Below are 21,349 nucleotides of genomic sequence, written 5' to 3'. Positions count from 1 at the left end.
TTGATTTAGTTCTGAATCCAACTTTCCCTCAAGTGAAATTTGTCTTTTTAGTAGCAGCCAAAGCCATATTATGTTGCAACACTGTTGTGTAATGCTGTGCTTTAAAAACGAGGGGGGGGGGAATATTTGCTTTGACAAATAGCAACTTCAATGATATATTGGCAGTTTCCCCAGATAGTTCTTGCTTCATCTGGACTTTTCTTCACCTGAGAGCCATTGCTACATATTTTGTACATGGGGGTCATGAGATGCAATTCCCACACGAAGGTAGAGAGTGGGTGGATCCAACAGGCCGTAAACCACTTTTAAGTGATATGGGGCTGGGAGGTACTATAATCAGATTTTGCTAGGTCATACTCGGAGTGGATCTGCAGAAGGTAAGCTAGTAATTTTTCCTTCACTGTTGTATAAATCATGACTTTTCACAAACTAACCTGCAATGTTAATACCCTGTTAATCTGCTGTGTTGCTGCTGTGCCAAAATCTTAATCACTTTTGGCAGAGTTAGAAGAGGGATCGCAGGGAAAGAAGAGGTTCGTATTTCAAGGTTGGCCGTATTCCCTGGTGAATGAATAGTGGGGCCTTGAGCCATGCCATAGACTTTGAGCCCAGGGCATGGCCTGGGAGAACATGATGCAGCTAAGCAAGTCTGAGTTTGATCAACACCAGTTTGGGAGACTACCTAGGAACCCCCTGTACTACAACAGCTTACCTTCCCAGGTGCAGAACAAGCCAATCTTTAAGATCTTCCAAAGAGACCCTAGTGGTCATTTCATGACCAGCAGACAGTTATCACATGGTGACAAAAGGGTCTTCTCAGTGGTAGTACCCACCACTGGGATGTCCTTCCTCAAGTCATTGGTGATTGCATGTCCGACTGCACTCAACCTTCCCTTGTCTCTGTATTCTAAAACTCAAGAGGACAATATAAACTTCCTCCCATGGCTCCCAGTACTTCCGCTGTGTCAATCAGTTGGTGAGGACCAGGTCCAAGATAGATTGTATTATGGGGGGGGCAGTATCTGCCAACTATTGGCTAATAGTTATTTATTTTGCTATCTGGTGGTGTGAGTGGTCACTTACTAATTTTCTTAAACAGTTAAATACATATGGGACACTTCTTTTCGTATAGATACACTCCTGTTTATACAGACTGATATATCATGTATCTAAGTTTGAACTTGCCAAAACTACCAATACCCCCAAGGATTAAATCTGACATGTTTTCATTTTATTTCTCTCCTATAAAATCCAGCTTGACCAAGCTTATTACCCCTACTCCTGAGTTATGCACCCAAACAGGCAACAAAATAAGCTTACAGCAGGATTTTGAAACTTGACACTGGAAGTCTGCATCAATACCTGGCATGGGTATAAAGGAATAACAAGGAACAAAGCAATCATGTTTCAAGAAATAAATAACTCTGCTGGATGGATGAGAGTGAGGGTGGGAAAATGAAGTTGAGCATCTTGGCTTCAGCTCTGCAAACGCATTCTACATATAGAGAGCAAACAAGTCAGGATTAACAGTGACTGATTTGGGTCAATTGGCAATCGGTTCTTAGAAAAGCCGCTTCCTTACAACCCAGCATGACCAAGCAGCCAAAATCAGTGTCAGGAGTGGCATTCAGCAGGGTGAAGGAAGCAGCCTTAATTTGGGGTGGGTCGGTGAGGGTGGGGGACTGGTGGAAAAATGGGACTGGTGTCTGAATGGTGCAACAAGATCTATAAACGTGCTGGCCCTTGGGATGGGCTCCACTTTAGGCAATGGTATGACTTGGGCCAGTGATCAGCATGAAGCCATTCATATGAAAAGGTGGCACTACACCAGGCATAGGCAAACTCGGCCCTCCAGATGTTTTGGGACTACAATTCCCATCATCCCTGACCACTAGTCCTGTTAGCTAGGAATGATGGGAGTTGTAGTCCCAAAACATCTGGAGGGCAGAGTTTGCCTATGCCTGCACTACACTATGTAGATAGGAACAAACCTGGCACTGAACATCTGGGGTCAACAAGGGCAGTGAGCATCTTTAACCCCAACCCCAATGGAGTCTATGGGGAACCAGTTGCCATCCAAACATTGTTGAACTCCCAACTCTCATCATCCCTGAGTATTGGCCATGCTGGCTGGGAGTTGAAGTCCAACAACATCTGGATGGCCTCAGGTCTCCCATCCCTGCCATAGCGAAGAAGAAATTGTCGCATGGGGGGACACTGCTGTTATGAGAATAAGTCCTGAAGTGACCAACTTGGCTGTGAGTCCTGGAAGATCTGTTCCCTGCCTTGTAGGCCTTTTCCACCTGGCCTGGGAAGGTGGAGTTCAGACTGACTCCAGCTGCAGAAGCTGAGGCTGCTGAACCAATTCTTGGGCTGGGTACTGTTTTTGTTGGGGTGTGGGTTGTTGCTGTTAATTTGTTTGTATCTTTATTTTAGATCTTGTGATTTATGTGGAAATGGTTTAGTTTGGCTGTGTGCTTTTTAACTTTATTTATTGTCTAGGGCTACTGTTACGTTACAGATTTATGATTTTTTTATGTTGTAAGCCGCCTTGAGCATGGTTTGAACTGTGGAAATGTGGCATACAATATGGCAGGTGGATGCCTGACACACTAGAGTCTGAATGGTCCAGGCCTGACAGACCTCACATCAGGGTGCATTGTGACTTTGTACAGGGACAGACAAGGTCCCTGGGGATGCCACAGTGTGTAAACCTTCCCTTCACCCCCACCTCAACTAGCATGATGGGAGCCATTTTGCTACTAATAGTATAAACCAGTGTTTCCCAAACTTGGGTCTCCAGCTGTTTTAGACTACAACTCCCATCATCCCTAGCGAGCAAGAATAGTGGTCAGGGATGATGGGAATTGTAGCCCAAAAACAGCTGGAGATCCAAATTTGGGGGGGAAATGCTGATATAAACTGGGACATAGCGGGGGGGGGGGGGCTGTGTGCCTGTTCTTCCCTACGCAGTTTGAGACTTCACCTGTTCAAATGAAAGCCTGGAGATAGCTCAAGCTTCCTCAGACTCGGCCCTACAGATGTTTTGAGACTACAGTTCCAATCATCCCTGACCACTGGTCCTGCTAGTTAGGGATCATGGGAGTTGTAGGCCAAAAACATCTGGAGGGCTGAGTTTGAAGAAGCCTGAGGTAGCTAAATTCACACATAAATAGGCCCAGCAGTTGGTATTAGCAGTGTCATGCCATAATTGAAGCCATCTGGTTGCTATATCCTGAGGAATAACAACAGGGTATTGCTATTATACAAGCCCCCACTGGTAAACACTCGGCAAAATCTGGCTTGCCACCCTAGATGGATTTCCCATAAGGGCCACACACCTTCTGTTCTCGTGTACATAAATACTTTATCTGAATCAACTAAGCTGCTGGCATTGGCAGATGTCAGAACTCTTGATTTCCCAGAATATACTCCAACCCACTTCACAGTGGCCTTTAAAAAACTAATTTCCTTATTTACAGGAACAGGGTGAGCAGTTTAACACACATGTACCATCAGATTAGCCGACCTTTCCCACATGGATAAATGTCACGTCAAACATTGGGCAATAAAGAGACTAGAGTGACCTGCCTATTAATCCCATCGGTTAAGGTTTCAAATTCAAACCTATCAAGATTTCTGCTTGACTCTGCCACCATGATTGTAACATAGCTAGAGTTGTCCTCATAGGTATCCATTTCTTTTACTCTTGTGCAGGGATAAAATAATCAAAATCGGTGTTTCTCAAATCCTCCCCCCCCCCCATATACTAAAGGGGCAGTCAGTCACACGTAGGGTGTCTTGAACCCCTGGCCTACCTGGCAGCAAGTCACTGTGCCACGTCCAAAGCTCAAAGTCCAAGGATCAATCCAAACAAGTGAAGTCCAAAGTCTGAAGGTCAGGAAATGAGGTTCAGGGTCCATCCAAGTAGCCAAGTCTAAAGTCCAGCAATCAGAGTACAGTCCAGAGTCAAACCCAAATCACAGTCCTGTAGAAATCCAGGAGCATCCAAGCCAAGGTCCCTCAACATGGGCAGTTGAACAGACAAAGCACCTCAGTTCTGCTTACCTTTGGTGCCTTGCATACTGATTGCAGCACCTGGGCTTGATGAGCAATATGACCCTCACCTGTTCTAAGCCTACTCCAGCAGAGGAATCACACACATTCTCCCAGAGCTAGCGAGGCCCACCTGGCCAGCTTGGGAACTGGGCTGTGGGCCCTTGCCTGCCTCAGCCTCCTAGAGCACATCTCCCACTGTTCCCAACGTCTCAGAGCTCTCTGAGTTCATGAAAACAGGGGCCCTTCTGGCTCTGGTGACAGGTCCTCCTGCTTTGGTTCCTGTGCACTGACCCTCACCCCCTTGTCATCCTCCATTACCCTGTAAGGCCTTCTTACACCAACCTCTCCATCCCCATCCCCTGCTTGCCCAGTGTGTCCCAGTCCCAGCTACACCCCTCAGCAGGAGCCCCTTCCTCCTCCCTGTTGTCCTGCCAGTTTATGGCATCTGTCCACAGGTAGTTGGACTCCAGCTCTCATCATCCCCAAACAGCATAGGCAATGATCAGGGAGCATGGGAACTGAAGTCCAGCAACTCCTGGAGGGTCACAGGTCAATTGCCCTCGCCTATGGTGAACATCTAGCATACTTTCGATTTTGTGGGGGAAACCACTCCAAACCATTTCCAGGAATGAAACTGATGATTAACTGGTTTTGCAACTGCTGACCTAGTTTGTTATACACATACATCTCCACCTCTGTAATGAAGCTGTTGCAATGGAAAGAGCAAGCAGGTTTTTACTTCTTGCTAGCAGGGATCAGAGAGTGCTTCCTGCTAGCAGGCATTGGCTGCATACACAGTGGACTTTTCAAGCACATGATTTCACCCAAAGAATCCTGGAAACTTTAGTTAACCTTCAAAGAGCTACAGTTCCCAGCACCCCTTAATAAACTACAGTTCCCATGAGTCTTTGGGGCAAGTTATGTGCTTTATATACATGGTGTGTACCCGGCCATTGAATGGCTTGCTAGTATGTCAATACTGTGTGAGAGCAGGCTCGACCACTGCAGTCTTCCAGTAATGGAGGGCAGTGGAGAAAGACCAGTGGCTCACTTTCTCCTGCACACATTTGACACTAATTGCCTGAAGAGGACTAATGTCCCCTGAGCATTGTAGGTCATGCTAGGACCTGCTGCCACATTTCTGCTACCCCCCCCCCCCCCGCAAAGAAAACCCCTCATGTTCACTCTGATTTGGGGTGGGGCAGTGGGAGTAAATAGCAATGTGTTCTTTGCACGAATTGAAACCTATGCCACAGGTGAAGTCAGGTTTACCCTTCTCTTGCTATTTATTATTTTTAAAAAACCATTCATACAAGCAATAAAGCACTGGATAACATGCCGTCTAGTTTGACCCTAACTGTGGCAAATAAGCCTGAGAAATCTGAAGATCCTAATCTATGTTTTAAGTATTTGCCTTGCAGAACTTGAAACCTGTGACCCCCGCTGTAAGATCTTGTTTCCACTTTAGCTTAGGATAACAATGGCCCAGTTATGAGGTGGCAAAACCTGAGTCAGACCAAACCAAACTAGACTGCAAGTGTGTGATAGAATTTGCCCCTGAGAAAAAAAGATTCCTATACACAAATTCCTGGTGTGTGAGAGAAAACTACTGAGGACCTTTTTTGGCTGTGTGTGTGGAACTCTCTGTAGCGAAGAGGATTCAGTCATGTAAAGGTAAAGGGACCCCTGACCATTAGGTCCAGTCGTGAACGACTCTGGGGTTGCGGCGCTCATCTCGCTTTATGTAAGCTCACATGTACAATCTGGCATGGTCCCAGGCAGAGATGTCGCCTTCAACTAACTATACAAATGCTGTTGTGCTTTGCCTTAGATCTCATCATTGAGAAATGCAACGCCATGTCCTCTGCATTCTTGTGCTGGGAGCGTCATCGGTGAGAATGTCAGATCCGGAGCAATGCAACTGTGAAGAGAAAGTGCCAGCCTGCATTGTTATTCCTGGAAGCAATGGATTGCCAGGCATCCCTGGGAGCAATGGACTGCCAGGAAGAGATGGGAAGGAAGGTCCTAAAGGTGAAAAGGGAGAGCAAGGTATGGCATAAGGAATTTCCAAGAGTTATCCAATGGTAGTCATAAAATCATAGAACCGTAAAGTTGGAAACGACCTTGAGGGCTATATATTCAACTCCATGCAATGCAAAGATCTCAACTAAAGCCATTTCTGACCCTAGGGAGGAGGTGGGGTTGCGGGCTTCCCGCCCCCAACTCCCGCACTGAGGCTGGCTCTCAGCCTCACGCATACAGGGGGAATCCTCTGCCGCGTCATACCCTGGCCAGCCTATCGGCTGGCTCAGGGGGTGTGGCTTGCCGCTCTTAAGGCGGTAATCTTAATGACAGATTACCATCCAGTGAAGGAGAGACCACATCCTCCCTCAGGATTCCATTCTACTGTTGAACAACTCTTACTGTCAGAAAGTTCTTCCTGATGTTTAGCCGGAATCTCCTTTCTTGTAACTTGAAGCCATTGGTTTGAGTTCTACCCTCCAGAGCAGGAGAAAACAAGCCTCCTCCATCTTCCATGTGACAGCCCTTTAGATATTTGAAGATGGCTACCAGATCTCCCCTGTCTCCTCTTTCCCTGGCTAACAGACCCAATCCCCTCAATTGTTCCTTATAAGGCTTGGTTTCCAGACCCTTGATCATCTTGGTTGCTCTCTCAGTATTAGGAGGAAATCAAAGCACATACCTGGCATGGAGGAGGCCCCATGTTCCATCTGTGGTTCTCCACAAAAAAGGGATCTCAAATAACATGACTAGAAAAGACTGCTGGTCACTCTCCTCCAAAGAGGTGGAACACAGAGCACACTTGGGCAACAATGAAGGCCCCCAGTTTCCCGCAGAATGTCCTTTCAAATAACTATTTGTTGGTGTATTCATATGTTTAACTATAACCTAAGAATGGCCAGGCATTATGTTGCTCATTTGTTCATCTTTTTCTGTTTATCCATTGGATTAAATGGCAGGTTTACGAGGAATGCAGGGACCCCCAGGAAAAGCTGGGCCTCCTGGCCTTAAAGGGGAAAGTGGTCAGAAAGGTGACTGTGGAGGAAAAGGTAAGGGATGTGGACAACTGCAGACACACACAAGCCAAGAGATTTTACTGAAATTTGTCTGGGTTTTATACACAAGGCTAATAAGAATCTAAACTTTGTGGTTCCATACGAAAAGTAAAACATTCCAAACGATGGGAGAGGATATGTCTTCATTGAAATATAAGTGTATTAAAGTCTAGAGTTGCTTTAGATATCTGTCTTAATTAAAATGTCCAATTGATTACAGCTGCCAAATCAGTCTGGTTAAACTGAGGCTTTGTACTCCCATGATTCTTTAGAACTGCTACTTCAATCAACAACAGAAATGTTTCATTTATTGATTCAAGCAGATTCTAGTTGATGGAAGCAAACAGTCTCATATAAAGTCCCATGTGACACTACCAATTCATACACATATACATGAGCTGGGATAGCTCAGCCTGTAGAACATGAGACTCTTAAATCTGAGGGTTGTGGGGCTGAGTCCCACCTTGGACAAAAGATTCCTGCATTGCAGGGGGTTGGACTAGATGACTCTTGTGGTCTCTTCAACTTTACGGTTCTATGGTTCGATGAGCAAGGAAGTATGGTGCCATTTTTTTCAGCCTACTATGATTCTGGCCTCAACATCACTATGGTTAGGTAAGGGAGGTGGGTGGAGTCTCTGAACCAGACCTACCTGATTTGTTTTAGTTTGAAAATAGTTTCCTTGTTCCTTGATGGATGGTTCATTGTGTACACTATCAACTTTACGCATCTGATGAGGTGAGCTCTTCTGAACCACAAAAATGTATGCGACATTACATTTGCTAGTCTTTAAGTTCTGCCAAGACACTGCTGATTTTGCTGCAAAGACTAACACTCTTCGGGAATTAAGACAATGAGAAACTGAATGGGGCAGGGAGAAGGTCAATGGTGGATTTGAGATTTGTCACTTCTGAAGAAGATTCTTCCTTTATAATCTTTTATACTTTAACACAAACAGAACAAGAATAATACTGTCCTTTTGCCTTTTAGAACTTGAACTGCTCAAAACTCAAATCAGTGATTTACAAGGAGAGCTGAAGGCTTTGCAGCTGACTGCAACCAAAACCCAGAAAGGTAAGCTAGTTGTTTGTGTACCTTGATGAAAGATGTACGGGTTGCCATTAATATCATCCTCTGACATTACACAGTCCTTAACGCAACCAAACCACTCATTTGAGCAACTAAATGTACAGCAATTGCTGTATGGATCAGGCCCAGGTCCTAAATTTGGGCTATTAATGACAAAAGCACATTTGAAAAAAATAATTTTGATTGTATTGTTTGTTAGCCATTCTAGGTTACATTTTCTCAAACAGCACAAGAGTAGGAGGGAAACTATTTGTGACTAATGGCGATGACGGTGATTATGAGACTTCAAAAGCGACGTGTAACCATTTTGGTGGCCAGGTTGCTTCTCCAAGGAATGAAAATGAAAACAACGCTGCACTGAAACTCTCTGCAAAAATGGGAAGACATGTATTTTTTGGAATGAATGACCAGGAGACAGAAGGCATCTTTAAGCATCTTAATGGCGAAACAATGGAATATTCAAACTGGGCACCAAAAGAACCCAATGGGGTGGAAGAGGACTGCATAGAAATGTATCCAGATGGCAAATGGAATGACATCTCATGCAATGTGGCTCGGTTAATAATGTGTGAATTTTGATCTGACTGTCTTTATGGGTGTTTATAGATATATTAAAGCAAAATTCAAAAATCTGTTAATTTTATTATTATTATTATTGCTTTTAATTATTATTGAATTTACTTGATAACATAACATTATTATAAATGGTCTTTTGAAGAAGAAAAAAAGATTACAAAACAATGTCAGTTCAAAATACAATACAATTCACCATATACTCCTACATATATACACCTAAGACTTCCCACCCCACCCCCAATGCCTTTACCTTTTCTATTTTCCTGTTTGACCATTATTGAAACAGTTTTTACTGCCCCAGTTCATTATCATTACATGCCTCTCCACCACCTGACACACATCTTGCTCCTCATCTATTCATAGAATTGCAGAATGAAAGGGGCCACGAGGGTCATCCAGCCCAGCCCCTTGCAATGCAGCCCCCAAAGGGGGGCTCAAACTCAAGACTCTGAGAATAAGAGTCTTGTGTCCTACTAACTGAGCTATCCCAGCTCCATTGCTTTTAGAACAATCTTGAGCAGCCACTCTCTTGATGTGATTTGGGGATCATCCTTTTTCACTCAAAAGAAGCAAACTTCCGTTTTGAGTAATTTTGTTGGGTGGTTCTTGCTACAGGTAGAGGTCTAGGTTTCGGCAAACAGAGCAAGACTTGGGGAGCTGGGGCAAGGTCTAGGCTGAGGAAAGGCAACAGTTGCAATATTATATGGCACTGCTTCACCCAGGGATCAGGTTGAAGGGTGCGCAAGGGCAGAGTTCAAATGTTGTTTCAGCAGCAATAATCCTCTAACTGGAAGCTGTACGCTGGCTCCCTTGGCCAATAAAAGCGAGATGAGCGCTGCAACCCCAGAGTCGGTCACGACTGGACCTAATGGTCAGGGGTCCCTTTACCTTACCTTCTGAGAGAGGATCCGAAAGAAAGCCACACATTGAAACCTACACTTTCGCAATGCCGTTCTCTGGCCATGTAATGTGTGCAAAAATGGATATACTAGGGTAAAGTAGCCATAGAAATGCTTGTCAGTGGAAAATAACATACAAATGTGCATTATATTAGGCACCAGCCCAGCCCTCGACACTGACGCTGTCTGCTAGGCACGGGACATGGAGGGTTCACGGGGCTGCACTGTGCCACTTGCCTGCCCACATGGGGGTAGCCCGGTCGGCCAAGACAGCCCTTGGTGGATGCATCACCCTAACACTGGCCGGGCAGCCATTCAGCGAGGAGACCAAGGTTGTGGTGGCAAGGCCAGGCTGGGCTCCAGGGCCCAGAGCCCCCTGGTGGCAGGCAAGGTGGAATGGGGATCTCTGCACTGGGCATCTGCTTCACATGCCTCAGAATCATGCGCCCAGGGCTACGCTCCCCCCATGTCCCCCAGGCTACAGCCCTGACTGGGATTCTGGTGTTTGTAGGGAACACATGTAAACCCACAACTCAATGAAATTAATCTGCCAATATCAACAAAACCATCAGATCATATACATAATCTGAGGGGTTGTTACTTTATGACAAACACAACGATCCAACTTAAGCATAATGCATAGCAATATCAGTATTTTCCCTTTTCATGCTCATGTGGCCTGTAAGACACCTGATCATGATTATGAACCATTGATAGGAATATCATTTACATTGACATAAACTTCGCTAGGAATAAGCAACAAGCAGCTTTTTCTTGTTTCCCTTTGGAGCAGAAAGTTGCAACCACTGAAGAACATCAGTCTTTTCAGTTAGCAGATGTAAAAGAAAATTCATGTACCTCCCAGGAACAGAGTCAGAGGACCATGAGTAGGACATGTTCAGCTCTTCTATTTCCTAAAAACAAAATGATAGAAACAGTTTTCCTTTTAAGATATGGGAAAGGGGCATTAATGAGGAACCAATAAGCATAGAAAACTCCACAGAAATAAAAAATCCCCCCCCCCAATAGTTTGGCACACAGAACGGTACAATATCACAGGGTATAAATAATGGTAAACAATTCTCCAGCCAGAATGTAGCCATGGATAAGAGTAATCAATTTACAAAATCAAATAATGCTTAAAGAAAGGAATACTGTATTAAGATCAGGATAAGGCATGGCAGTTGGTTCTGGAAGGAAACACACCTGTACAAAGGCATCTTGTTTGTTACTTTTACAAGAGCTATTCATATACAAATCAGGGTGAAGGGGGGAAATAAGGAAAAGAATATCCACTAAAGTCCCATGGAGTTCACTTTCGGAGGGGGGGGTGTTCAATAATAAACCAATACCATGGTACCTCGGGTTACAGACCCTTCAGGTTACAGATGCTTCAGGTTACAGACTCCGCTAACCCAGAAATAGTACCTTGGGTTAAGAACTTTGCCTCAGGATGAGAACAGAAATTGTGTGGCGGCAGCAGGAGGCCCCATTAGCTAAAGTGGTGCCTCAGGTTAAGAACAGTTTCAGGTTGAGAACGGAGCTCCAGAACGAATTAAGTTCTTAACCCGAGGTACCACTGTACAGCAAACAATGGTTACAGCTGGAAAACCTCCCAACACAGACGCCAAGAGAACAGCATTTCTCATTGATCGCAAAATAATAATAATAATATTCTGGGCGCTCAACCCTCTTTCTGCTCTTTCAACTTTTCAGCTTAACAGCTTATTATAAATGATTTTTGAGAGAACACATATGCCCTTAGGCAGCATTGGGAAAAGAGATTTTCCAGCTTTTATCGGATCACAATGAATTTAAACCTTTTGTAAATTTTCAGAATTGCTACATGCAGAATACTTTCCCATGGATTTTTGGAATTCTGACTCTCAGAAGGCATTTTGTGGTATTTTCAGAATTCCAACCCTCAGATCATTTTTTATATTTTTTTTAGCATTTTCAGATTAATTGAAACATGTTTTCAGCATTTTTCAGAATTCCAGCTGTCATACCTTTTTTGGAATTTTTATCCCTGGAACAAGTGTTCAGGAATTTTTGGAGCTCTGAACCTTGGAACAAATTTGCACCCTCACCCTCACCCCCGACTTTTTGGAATTCCAACCCTCAGAAAGCATTTTGAAGGATTTTCAGATTTCAAGTCTTGAACATCCTGGCATTGTCCCTCATTTGGAGTTCTGTGTTCCATGGTAAGGTAAAGGTAAAGGGACCCCTGACCATTAGGTCCAGTCGTGACCAACTCTGGGGTTGTGGCACTCAACTCGCTTTATTGACCGAGGGAGCCGGTGTACAGCTTCCGGGTCAAGTGGCCAGCATGACAAAGCCGCTTCTGGCGAACCAGAGCAGCGCACGCTGTTTACCTTCCCGCCGGAGTGGTACCTATTTATCTACTTGCACTTTGACGTGCTTTCAAACTGCTAGGTTGGCAGGAGCAGGGACTGAGCAATGGGACCAAGCAATGGGAGCTCACCCCGTCATGGGGATTTGAACCACCAACCTTCTGATCGGCAAGTCCTAGGCTCTGTGGTTTAACCCACAGCGCCACCCGCGTCCATGTTCCATGGTAAGTATTGAGAAATATTAGAGAGAGCTGCAAGCATGAGGTGTATGAAAAGGAGCCAAAGACTTGAGTAAGTTTAAACAAGAAAAAAGATTAACAGTGTACATATTGTGCATATTCAAATATTTTAGATGATATTAGAAAGGGGAGGGAGAACAATTATTCACTTTATACAGTAAAGCTCTTAGAGATCTTGAATTCTTTGTTTCAAAAAGTGCAAAATGTTAGGAAACAGTAAGAATGCCATAAAATAATCAAGACATTCCAAAGATCACATTGGGAGAGAAGAAATACATGTGAATCCTCATTACAAACTTTTGAAAGAATGTTATCTACAAATGCCAAGCATATAGTATTGATTATGACAACATACTTATAAAATTAGCACAACCTTCTTTAAACTTTAGAGAGAATCAGTTACATGATATCTAAACAAAGAAAATCTGGAATATCAAGATGTTTGGTCTAACATAGCTGTCCAAAAAGTGCAGTAAACAGAAGGTGGTCTAGGTTCTTTGGACGAGGAAGTAATAAAAGAAATGGAGACCAGTTATCATAAAAACCATTTTTTATATGGTATCATACCAGTTTTACACAGTTAACAATCACTTCTCCATAAGAATGTGATCAGTATCTGGGCTGCTCCCAGGAAATAGATTTTAATTAACCACTTAAATAAAATATATTTATTTGCTCCTCCAAATAATGATAACAAGGTCAAGCCTCGGTCTTTAACCACTGTAAAATTCAGAATTCTAGAAATCACACGGAATACTCAATACTTGCTTACTACCTGACACTCCCACCATAAGTGACTATAAGTCCCATTAGTGGAGCACCCCCAAGACAGAAAGCCAAGCCACAAACATTATGTGCTTGCTACCACCAGTGGATTGATTTAAGCAATTGCTCCTTAACAAGTACTGTAGATTGTTCAGTAATGAGTTAACAATTTGTTTTGAATTGTTTACTTTGAAGTGGCAAGCTCCATTGTTCTCTGCATGTATTTTACCACCACTGGACAATACTTCCTTTGTGTTCTGCTTTCTTGGATTAACAGCTTCTATAGCAGGAACCCGGAAACCATGCTCTTGAGAAGTCCCACTTGAAAGCAACAGACCTGCTTTGATAGTTTGAGGATCGTGAAGCAAAATATTTATGGTTAAAATGCTTTGCATAAGAAACATGAGCTCTTGTTACATAACCCTTGGTCTATAAATGGAATCCTGAATGCCTCCTAAATTAGTCTTGCTAAGACTTTTGTGGAACAAAACGGAAATTGACTGGACTTTTGATATGAACTCCAAACATGGACCAAACAAAGAATCCTAACAGGTATAAATGATTGTATATTATTCTTTCAGTGTGCTAAAATCAACAGGGACTTATTGGACCGAAATACTCTAAATGCATTTGATTACTGTATAGATTAGGAAAATGCTTGTGATTATAACGGGAGTAAAGGGCAGGTGGAAGCAGGTACCATATATTGCAGGGCTCCCAGGAGGCTGTGCTATATTTCGTGTTGCTCTTTCTGTACAAGGAAGGTCCTACTGTGCTCAGTGGAACTTAGTCCCATGCAAGCATGCATAAGAGTTGCAGCCAGGCCCCAGGTAGAGCAGCATTTCACCATTTCCCCGAGATGCAGAAGTTAGGCTTTTTTGCATAGGAAGGAATCACACCCATTCACTTGGATTGGAGAAAGTATATATCTGTATTCTGTAGGGTGGCCAGATGCAACAGATGACAGGGCTTCTGCACCTGTAGCTTATGTTGTTGTTTACCATAGTCATTTAGTCGTGTCCGACTCTTCGTGACCCCATGGACCAGAGCACACCAGGCACTCCTGTCTTCCACTGCCTCCCGCAGTTTGGTCAAACTCATGCTGGTAGCTTCGAGAACACTATCCAACCATCTCGTCCTCTGTCGTCCCCTTCTCCTTGTGCCCTCCATCTTTCCCAACATCAGGGTCTTTTCCAGGGAGTCTTCTCTTCTCATGAGGTGGCCAAAGTATTGGAGCCTCAGCTTCAGGAGCTGTCCTTCCAGTGAGCACTCAGGGCTGATTTCCTTAAGAGTGGAGAGGTTTGATCTTCTTGCAGTCCATGGGACTCTCAAGAGTCTCCTCCAGCACCATAATTCAAAAGCATCAATTCTTCGGCTATCTTCTTTATGGTCCAGCTCTCACTTCCACACATCACTACTGGGAAAACCATAGCTTGAACTATACGGACCTTTGTTGGCAAGGTGATGTCTCTGCTTTTTAAGATGCTGTCTAGGTTTGTCATCGCTTTTCTCCCAAGAAGCAGGCGTCTTTTAATTTTGTGGCTGCTGTCACCATCTGCAGTGATCATGGAGCCCAAGAAAGTAAAATCTCTCACTGCCTCCATTTCTTCCCCTTCTATTTGCCAGGAGGTGATGGGGCATGCAATTTAGACCTGCTGAAATCCCCACTTTTGCACGACTATTAAAACTACAGGAGCCCAGCCCTCTTTTGCAGCTGACCATGCTAGCACTCAGGGACAAGAATGGGGTAGGAAGTAAACCCTTACTGCAAGTGATAATAGTTTCTTGTAGGACAGCATGATTTGTCCGGGGGGGGGGGGGGGGAATCACAGTCTGTTTGCTTTGACACAAAGAACTCAAAGGATGCAATGGGGAGATTTCAGGATCCAAAACTTGGGCATTGCTGACGAAAGCAGCGATGCATATTACAAATACTTAGAATTTTATTTTCTTTATCCAAACCTTACCATGTAAAGGCTGTAGAAAACAGGTGTCACAAGTTATAAGATGATTGGCACAAAAGGCTGGTGTACTATGGTGCTGAAACTGCACCCCTCACCTGATTCAACAATGAATTAATTCTTTGCGGTACTTCCTGTTTGTGCCACACGTAAGGACCTTTGGGCTCTTGTTCTAATCTTTGGGTCCCCAACTTGCTCTTTTGTAAGGTCCCAGTTTCCCCTAGTTCTCCCCTTTCAACAGGGCATCAAGCAATGTTTGCTGAACCTTGTCTTTCCAGATCAGAACCTGAAATCACAAACCTGAAAATCCATATCTGTTCCGATTCTCTGTCAAATATTGTCCATCTCCTTCTTAAAATCAGAAGCTGCTAATCAGCTCTAAAAAAGAATCGTGGGAACTGTAGTTTGTTAACAGTGTTGGGAACTGTAGCCCTGTGAGTGACAATCTACCATTTCCAGGATTCTTTGGGGAAAACCATGTGCTTGAAATGTGCGTTCAGTGTATGGTATGCATGTCACCAGAGTTTAAGTTGTCTTCTTTTCTAATGACGTTGTGCTTGTTTCTGTCCCCACTTTAGACCCTACATCCAGACACTGCTGATACTTCTAATACTTTCTCCATTGGTAAGGGGAGCATCTCTGCAGAGAACCACCAGCTCTGCCCCAAGGCTTGTTCTGCCAGGATGGGTTCCCAATGCTTGTACATTAGTTATATGTGCATCTGCTGAGACCAGACCAAAAGGAGAAGAGGGAGATCAAGGTACCAGAACATTTATGGGGAGGGTGCACTCTCCTTTTGTGCACTTTGGGATAAATATCGGGTAAATAACTTCTGTATCAGCTTGATCCACTCTGTTCTCATATACAAGCTTGGAGCAAGTATGTGTGGGCTCTTTTTTTAGCTAACAACAATAGATCAAAGCCCCTGTGACAGGAAATGGGGGACAGGGCACATTCCTGTTCCTTATAGCAGCAATGTCAGGAAGAACTATTTCATGGTAATATAGTATTTCATAAGGCTAGAAGATCTAACTACTGTAATTTAGGTAAACCCCAGGCTACTTCATCACATGCACTAAAATCAGACAAAGACACATAAAGGTAAAGGTAAAGGGACCCCTGACCATTAGGTCCATTCGTGACCAACTCTGGGGTTGCGGCGCTCATCTTGCTTTATTGGCCGAGGGAGTCGGCATACAGCTTCCGGGTCATGTGGCCAGCAAGACTAAGCTGCTTCTGGCAAACCAGAGCAGCACATGGAAACACCATTTACCTTCCTGCCAGAGTGGTACCTATTTATCTACTTGCACTTTGATGTGCTTTCAAACTGCTAGGTTGGCAGGAGCAGGGACCAAGCAATGGGAACTCACACTGCCGCGGGGATTTGAACCGCCGACCTTCTGATCATCAAGCCCTAGACTCTGTGGTTTAGCGCTACTGTAATTTAGGTAAACCACAGGCTACTTCATCTCATGCACTAAAATCAGACAAAGACGCATATAGCACATCAAATAAGCAAAAAGCTCCTGCCACAATGCTCAAGCTGGTGTTTAACATGCTACAGAAGGATTGAGGGACTTGCAGCCCACTGATTAAATGCAACCCACCAGTCTTCTCAGTCCATCTTGCCAGGCCCTACCCAGGTCCTGCCGCTCACCCTGTTCTGTGCACTCGAGTGTCCTTTGCTCAGCCTAGCAAAGGGTATCTGGCTTCTGATATTGGACTGGGGAAGCAGAGGGATAGCTGGATAGTTGGTAGCTATCCCAACTGATGGATTGCTCCGTTGGTTAGAGCATGGTGCTGATAACGCCAACTTTGCAGGTTTGATCCCCAATATGAGACAGCTGCATATTCCTGCATTGCAGGGGGTTGGTCCTCAGGGTCCCTTCTAACTCTTCTGTGATCTATGAACACTGCACCAATCTGCTTTCTTCGTGGCTGGTACGGAAGCCAATCAGACTGGCAAAGCAGGAAGAGGATGGTCTGCTTCACAGCTCCCTACATCTCTGTGGCCCTTCCACAGATACAACTAATAAATGCCTGAATATGGAGGACTATGGTATCAGCACTTAACTAGCGGACAATATTATAGGAGCCAAAGAACTCTGAGGCACAATTCTCAAGTAAAATCTCATTGGAGACAAGGTGACTGTTCTGACAAAAGAGTGTGGAGTACTGTCTACGTAACCTCAAATGATAAGCACTATAAAACAGAGTTGTTGTTGTTTTTAAGTCACATATCAGTTAACTGATTTGGGTCTTCTTTATAGGATTACCAATACCCCAAGGACTACAGGGTCCAGCAGGACCAACTGGCATTCCTGGTTCAGAAGGAGATAAAGGCTCTATAGGTGGAAAGGAATCAAGTGGAAACAGTAATCTTCCAGGTAAAAGCTGTTGTCTATTATTATTATTATTATTATTATTATTATTATTATTATTATTATTATCAGCAGCAACAGGAACACAGCTAGGCACTGTACAAAAATAAAAAATTATATGGGCCCCACCAGAGATTTATAATCTAAGGGGGGGGGTAAACTTTTTTTCCCCTCGATGTGCAAAGTACCAGGAGGACAAAGATTATGACAACGATTCATTCTGACTGCTCTTTTTCAGTATACAAGGCATTTGACACCATTTTGTTCATTTATTATCAGAATAACCCGGTGAGGTAGGCAAGGGTGAGAGCTAGTAGTTCATCCGATATCAATTGCATTGTTTGACGTCCTTATGCTTTTATTTGGTCAAAGTGAAATGTGTCACTGTATAACACATAACTGGCACATAATCAGCAAGAAAAGTATTAACATAATTACAATTGCTCCAATCAAATAGATTGGAAGAAAGTGTTTTCTTCTACAATGTACAAGTATATTGAGGATCAAATTTCAAAACCGCCTCATTTTGAGATTAGCAAAAAAGTGATACAAAGACTTGAAGTTTAGGCCGAAAGTCCACAGACACTTCTCAAAGTCAAGAAGTGAGGAAGAAATAGATCCCTTTGGTTTCTGGGCCAGTCATAACTCCATGAGGGACAAAGATACTCTCTCCTTCTGAATCAACTCTCTTCCTCTAAAAAATAAAATGCCTCTGTATGGTTTCTACCAGTGCTATTTTTCTTGAAAAAAAAGTGTCAGAACTCACCATGAACGCCTCCCTTGTTCTCTTATATTGGCAATGGCACCCACCTGAGAGGTGTTGGAACTTCTCGGTAGTGGCGCCTTCCCTGTGGAACAACCTCCCATCAGATGTCAAAGAGAACAACAACTACCAGACTTTTAGATGCCATCTGTTTAGGGAAGCTTTTAATGTTTAATAGACTATTGTATTTTAATATTCTGTTGGAAGCCGCCCAGAGTGGCTGGGGAAACCCAGCCAGATGGGTGAGGTATAAATAAATTATTATTATTATTATTATTATTATTAGTGCAATCTTAAGAGCCAACACACAGGGCTACTGGTCCTTAGACAGTAGCACTTTCTGAGCTCTGGGAGAAAAGAAACTCCACAGCAGACACTGTCCCAATCCTAAGAGGAAAACCTCCTGGCAGTTTTTCTGAGTCCTCTCCCTTCCCCTTTCCCCAGAGGGCTTCAGCTGGACCTACTATTGTCCTGTTGCAAGGCAAAAACTTGCAAAGCCTCTCCACAAAAACCTCTTTCTCTTCCCAAAGTTGGCTGCACAAATCTGTCACTTGCAATTATTAACATAAGGTTATTTTAATTCCATCTCCAAACAAGAGGGCATTTAGTTCAACTCGCCATCCAGGAAGTTAACAAAATTTGCACCTGAAGAAAAATTTCCAAGTGAACCAGCCAAGATGAGTGAGCTCAAAAACTATTTGTATTACATTTCCTTCCTACAGAAGGCAGAACAGGAGAGAAATACTGAACATTGGAAAACAGAATAGCTATTGTTTCTGTTGGCAAACGCCCTTCGACTTCTTTAAAGAGGAGGAAGTTTATTCTGCTTCTTGTGTACAGTAAAAAAATATTTGAATAACCTAAAAGAATGAGCAACTGAGGACCACTTGGCACATTATAGTTTTACAGTAGGTGCACTGTTCTCAAATGAGGGTCTCTGCGCCAGCTCTGTAGCTACATGAAAGCTTGGCCATAGATTGTTATCCATACATATTTTGAAAAAGTTCACTTCCGGAATTTGCAGTTGATCAGGAAATCTAATGCAACCATTTTCTCATTCAGAGCTGGAAAGCCTTAAAACACAAATAAGGGGCTTGGAAGCAGAGTTGGAGGGTTTGAAATCTGCCATCACCAAAACTCAAAAAGGTAAGAAAAGGAAATTATTGTTTGCTTTTGTTCAAATAGGCTGATATAGCTTCAAGTTGACTATTTCCCCCAAAAATATTTTATTAAAGTTTTCACGATACAGTAAAATAATGCCTAGAACAAATAGGATCAGAAAGACAAAATTAAAAGAGAAAAGAACAAGAAAAGTTAAAGGGAAAAAGAGTTTTGGATTTGATATCCCGCCTTTCACTCCCCTTCAGGATTCTCAAAGCAGCTAACATTCTCCTTTCCCTTCCTCCCCCACAACAAACACTCTGTGAGGTGAGTGGGGCTGAGAGACTTCAGAGAAGTGTGACTGGCCCAAGGTCACCCAGCAGCTGCATGTGGAGGAGCGGAGACGCGAACCCGGTTCCCCAGATTACGAGTCCACCGCTCTTAACCACTACACCACAGGAACCAGATGGATAAGGAACATTAATAGTTTCAATAATCATAATCATAATAAAAAATAAAATTATATATATCTAGCCCTCTGTCATAATTATACCTTAATCTTCACCTACAAAGAATGAGTCTTCTCACCTCTTGCTGTCTCAAGTTTACTGTTGATGCAATTTGAGTTCACAAAAGTGATGGGGAACCCGTGGCCAACGGCCACCAATATGTTGTGCAACCACTACTCTCATCCTCTCCTTTGCTTTAAACCAGGCTGAGAACCTTTCTCCTTCCACTGAAATACAAAATGCTGCCCGTACCATCAATGCACCTGGCATTTTACAGTATTAGATTGAAAGCCTTGCAATCCTGTCTCTTTCTAGTTCTCCTTGCCCCCAACGGCGTGATGGTTGGCGAGAAGGTATTCAAAACAGATGGATCCAGAGGTGATTATGATGCTGCGCGTGAGACCTGCTTGCGCATGGGTGGCGCACTTGCCTCCCCGAGGAGTGCGGCAGAGAACAGCGCCCTGCAAAAAATAGTGACCTGGTATAACAGAAGAGCAGTCCTTGGGATCAATGACATGGCGACAGAAGGCAGGTTTGAGTACCTGAATGGCGACGTCATTGGGTACTCCAACTGGGCCCCAGGAGAACCAAATAATCTTGGCAATGAGGACTGTGTAGAAATGCATCAAGATGGCAAATGGCATGACAGAGGCTGCACACTTGAGTGGTTAGTCATTTGTGAATTCTAAAATCAGGGGGTGCGGAGGTGGCCATGTTTCTGAGGTGAAGGAATCGTTTGTTCTAAATCTTTCAAAATTCAGTACCCCTCTAGCTTGAACAGTAAGTTGCACAAGTGATATTCAAGATGCTACTTTCCTTTACCTGACTGTGTGCAGAAAGAATATGGCAAATTTAATGTGAGGCGTGTGATTTCTGGTAAAGCATGTCCAAGAATAAAAATACACGTTATGAGTACACAGGCATTCAGGCAACATCCATCCCCATGGTAACAACAAGAAAACTACACTGGAACGCCCACGTGCCTTTTCAACCAGTCCCAAAAATGCAAAACTGCCATTTCCTTCTCTGTAGCCCAATTAAAGGAATTGTTCCTCACCTACACAAGAATGTATAACAAAGGCTACTCCAGCTCAGGCCATGGCGTAACTTCATAAGGCGCTCAAGGAATCATACCAGTGATTCTAGTATTCAGATTCAGGAACGTTGCTCTCTGTACCAGCACAGGAGCTTGCTGAAGAAAGAAATAGCAGAGCAACAACACTCACCATCATTTCAGGTGGTCAGCGGTAATTGTAGCTACCAACACAAGAGGCCAAAAGACTTCCAGTTGATCCCATAAGGCTACTGACTCTGACATTTCTTCCAGGTTTGTGCTATTTGTTTCTTGGACATAGGTTGGGTTGTTCCAGAACTAGCTATCTCTTGTTGTCTTTCTTTCTTTCTTTCTCTTTCTTTCTTTCTTTCAAATATTTTTTATTGGAATTTTATTTACAACATAACATAACCCCCCCCACCCCCCAATACACAATCCACCCTCTTTAAACGTGAACATAACATACAGTGAGTATAACATACAACAATACAAACAACGAAATAAAAGACTTCCTTTATCCTG

General features: G+C 43.6%; 2 protein-coding genes across 4 annotated transcripts; both read left to right on the top strand.

The window, feature by feature from the left end:
* The first annotated feature begins 188 nt into the window (after positions 1 to 188).
* Positions 189 to 8,855, top strand: LOC310677489 (pulmonary surfactant-associated protein D-like). Of its 2 annotated transcripts, XM_083440627.1 has the most exons (5): positions 189 to 377; positions 5,891 to 6,108; positions 7,041 to 7,130; positions 8,127 to 8,210; positions 8,425 to 8,855. In XM_083440627.1, the coding sequence occupies exons 2-5, from the start codon at positions 5,907 to 5,909 to the stop codon at positions 8,802 to 8,804; spliced, it is 756 nt and encodes a 251-aa protein (XP_083296753.1). In that variant the 5' UTR covers positions 189 to 377; positions 5,891 to 5,906; the 3' UTR covers positions 8,805 to 8,855. The 2 variants fall into 2 exon arrangements, with proteins under 2 accessions (XP_083296753.1, XP_083296754.1); XM_083440628.1 differs by lacking the exon at positions 7,041 to 7,130 and having other exon boundaries at positions 222 to 377.
* A 4,536-nt stretch (positions 8,856 to 13,391) lies between these two features.
* Positions 13,392 to 21,349, top strand: LOC310677965 (pulmonary surfactant-associated protein D-like). 2 transcript variants are annotated; one of them, XM_083441209.1, is made up of 5 exons: positions 13,392 to 13,610; positions 15,598 to 15,779; positions 17,290 to 17,406; positions 19,226 to 19,309; positions 20,089 to 21,349. In XM_083441209.1, the coding sequence occupies exons 1-5, from the start codon at positions 13,585 to 13,587 to the stop codon at positions 20,460 to 20,462; spliced, it is 783 nt and encodes a 260-aa protein (XP_083297335.1). In that variant the 5' UTR covers positions 13,392 to 13,584; the 3' UTR covers positions 20,463 to 21,349. The 2 variants fall into 2 exon arrangements, with proteins under 2 accessions (XP_083297335.1, XP_083297336.1); XM_083441210.1 differs by having other exon boundaries at positions 13,497 to 13,610; positions 15,649 to 15,779; positions 20,089 to 20,602.

Source organism: Podarcis tiliguerta (genome assembly GCF_965153285.1).
Source record: "Podarcis tiliguerta genome assembly, chromosome: 5".
In the NCBI taxonomy this organism is placed as follows: domain Eukaryota; kingdom Metazoa; phylum Chordata; class Lepidosauria; order Squamata; family Lacertidae; genus Podarcis; species Podarcis tiliguerta.
This window is presented reverse-complemented; position numbering and strand designations above follow the sequence as displayed.